At 43.1% G+C, this 2452-nt stretch overlaps 2 protein-coding genes across 7 annotated transcripts in view; one reads left to right on the forward strand and one right to left on the reverse strand.

The window, feature by feature from the left end:
* LOC105454418 (heat shock protein 67B2-like) overlaps positions 1-1667 on the reverse strand; it is a 2895-nt gene extending 1228 nt beyond the window's left edge. The window contains exons 1-3 of one of the 6 annotated variants that reach the window (XM_011697010.1): positions 1579-1667; positions 946-1025; positions 452-576 (exon numbers count right to left, since the gene is read on the reverse strand). Coding sequence is in view for 2 of the 6 variants with exons in the window: in XM_011697007.1 (XP_011695309.1) it covers positions 452-576; positions 712-767 (181 nt within the window). In the remaining 4 variants the exon portion in view is untranslated. Of the gene's footprint in view, positions 1-451; positions 577-707; positions 885-945; positions 1026-1578 lie in introns of those variants that run through there. The other 5 variants (XM_011697008.1, XM_011697007.1, XM_011697009.1 and 2 more) reach the window with 5 other exon arrangements.
* An 83-nt stretch (positions 1668-1750) lies between these two features.
* LOC105454416 overlaps positions 1751-2452 on the forward strand; it is a 7623-nt gene continuing 6921 nt past the window's right edge. Inside the window, exons 1-2 of the mRNA XM_011697006.1 lie at positions 1751-1822; positions 2265-2395. Of these exons, the coding sequence (XP_011695308.1) occupies positions 2317-2395 (79 nt within the window). The 5' untranslated portion in view covers positions 1751-1822; positions 2265-2316. The remainder of the gene's footprint in view (positions 1823-2264; positions 2396-2452) is intronic.

Below are 2452 nucleotides of genomic sequence, written 5' to 3' on the forward strand. Positions count from 1 at the left end.
ATATATATATCATGTTGACAGAAGTGACAAGTAGAAAAATAATTATTTCTTGAGATAATGAAATAAAATCGATCTTGATAATTTCAGGTTATCTAAAAAGTGCTATTTTTTTAGATAACCTGAAATCATCAAGATCGATTAAAATTAAAATTAGCACTTTTTAGATAACCTGAAATTATCAAGGTCATTGATTTCGTTACATCAAAAAATACTAATTTTTTTACTCTTGTGTTACTTAATTTTCTATTTAATATCTTAAATACAACATTAAGAATAATAAACGTTCTATACAGCTAATGAATTTCAGCAAATTATTGTGTACATATTAACGAAGCAATAAATAAATAAGTAATAAAACGAAAAAAATTCCAAAGAATTCGTATAGGCATACAATATTGTGATTTCTTCTGAATCTCTAATTTCTACCACACAAATGTAATTTGATACGCACGATTGTTTACAGTCGGAGGGTTAAACGTGATTTCTAAAAGTCGTCGGCAGCTCCCCGGTACGTGTCGTCGATCTCCGCGAGAACAATTCGACGATACGAACGCTCGGCACAGCAGCCGAGGAAATCTGGTGTACATAATGTATGTCAATTTTTTTTTTTATTGCTAAGAGGCGATAACGACACTATCGCGACGACACCGTGATGCACGATTGTTTGTGCGATGATACGACTTGCACCAGAAAAACAATAAACGTACCTACGTCGTGAACGACAGTCGAATAAAATAACAAAAATCAGGCTGACAGGTGTCTTGCATTAGAAACAATCAGAAACGATCCACGTTTCATCTCACTATACATATAATTCAATGATCGCACTTTTATTCGTCGAGGCACGTAAATTAGTAGTGCCGGTTGCCTTTTCGAGCGTCATAAAGGCCCGTCATTCAGACGGATTTTAATGTAGCGTTATGGAAACGCGATTATTATACTTACTAAAAAACGAGCGGGATATTTGCTGGATCAGCTGGACGTTTGTCCGGAGGGACCGAGGCAGCAGAAAAGCAGCTTTGCAACTGTACATACGTTGTAAGATTTTTTTAATACGATTCGTTTACTGCACATTTAGATCCATTGGGGAATTAAAAGGCAAGAACCAATCACATTGAAGAATCACATGAGTTGCAAAGCTGCTGAATTTTTCTGCTGAAAAATTCATGCGGCCGTTGTTTTGAAGTTGTAACCATGTGACAATCGATTTGACAGTTCAAGCCACACAAAATTCAAGCTCAAGTTACACCAAATTCAAAGTAATTGAAATATATGTCGCCATACGTTTCAGGCTGATTGGAAAAATTTTCATTTTACTATTTTATTTATTTTACAGATTTATCGTTGTAGTAATAATTGTATAATATTATAAATCGTTAAATCAAATCCCTTTTTTTTATTAATAAACTGCGCAAATATTAAACTATGTAACTTAAGCCCGATTCCACAAACATAAAATGACATAACTTTAAACTCGGTTCAACTTAATGTTTACCTCTTTCTAATTCTGAGATTGGAAAAAGATAGAGCGAGCCGAACCTCGGCAAGTGCTTTAACGTTGAATCGTGAAAAACTTACTTGAATGTTTTTTGAAAAACGTCCGTATTATGGATGGATCAGTGACTCTGAAAATGGCGGTGTCAATAAAACCTCTTCCTCGAGAGGAACTCTAGCGACGGCGGCGCGATCTGGCGAGGAATGCGGCAACCTCAGGCTCTTTTTATTTCTCCTGTACGGACAAGTGGAGTGTACTAATTTATCGAAAATAATCAAGGGGGACACGACACGACTCTCGGGCTACCCGCGCGCAGTTTCGCACCGAGTGAGTAGACCGGGCACGACGGCGACGGTGGCCGAGGACACCCGGGCCACCCGCGTCGACGATCAGACGGCCGCATCCGCGGAAATTTTCAATTTCCGTGAGGAACCGAGCGCGGGGATTCGCCGCGCGCGCGCGCGCGCGCGCGCGAGCGAGCTCAGCCACCTCTGCCCCTGGCAGAGATACACCCCGACGACGATGCGAGTCCCATTGTTTATCCGTTCGCGACGCACCGTCGTCCGCGGCGGGGAGTCCTCCTCCGCCTGAGTGGCAGAGCTCGACGTCGGAGCGAGACTCGCGACGCGGGCCGTCAGCGATACCCCTGCGCGCGTGCGAAACCCCCTTGTTTTCCTCCTGCGTGCGTTTCTTCTTCTCGCCCCCCCCCCCTTCCCCCGTCTATCGCCCGTGGACTCTCGGAGTATCCCCTGCCCTTTTGTGTTTTCAGAGACGAGGCGTACAACAAATGTCCACGTAAATGAGCTGAATCCGAGGCGAAGATGAGCTCGCTGCAGCAAGGAAACAGATTCCTGCCGTTCTCGAACAACAATTTGCAGAGGAAGCAGCTGTCCATGCAAGGTATAAAACACGGCTTCGCGAATGTTGCGTTAACGTTGCATCGCGGGGGGGGGGGAG

This window comes from Wasmannia auropunctata, unplaced genomic scaffold (assembly GCF_000956235.1).
Source record: "Wasmannia auropunctata unplaced genomic scaffold, wasmannia.A_1.0 LD335985.1, whole genome shotgun sequence".
NCBI classification, from domain to species: Eukaryota; Metazoa; Arthropoda; class Insecta; order Hymenoptera; family Formicidae; genus Wasmannia; species Wasmannia auropunctata.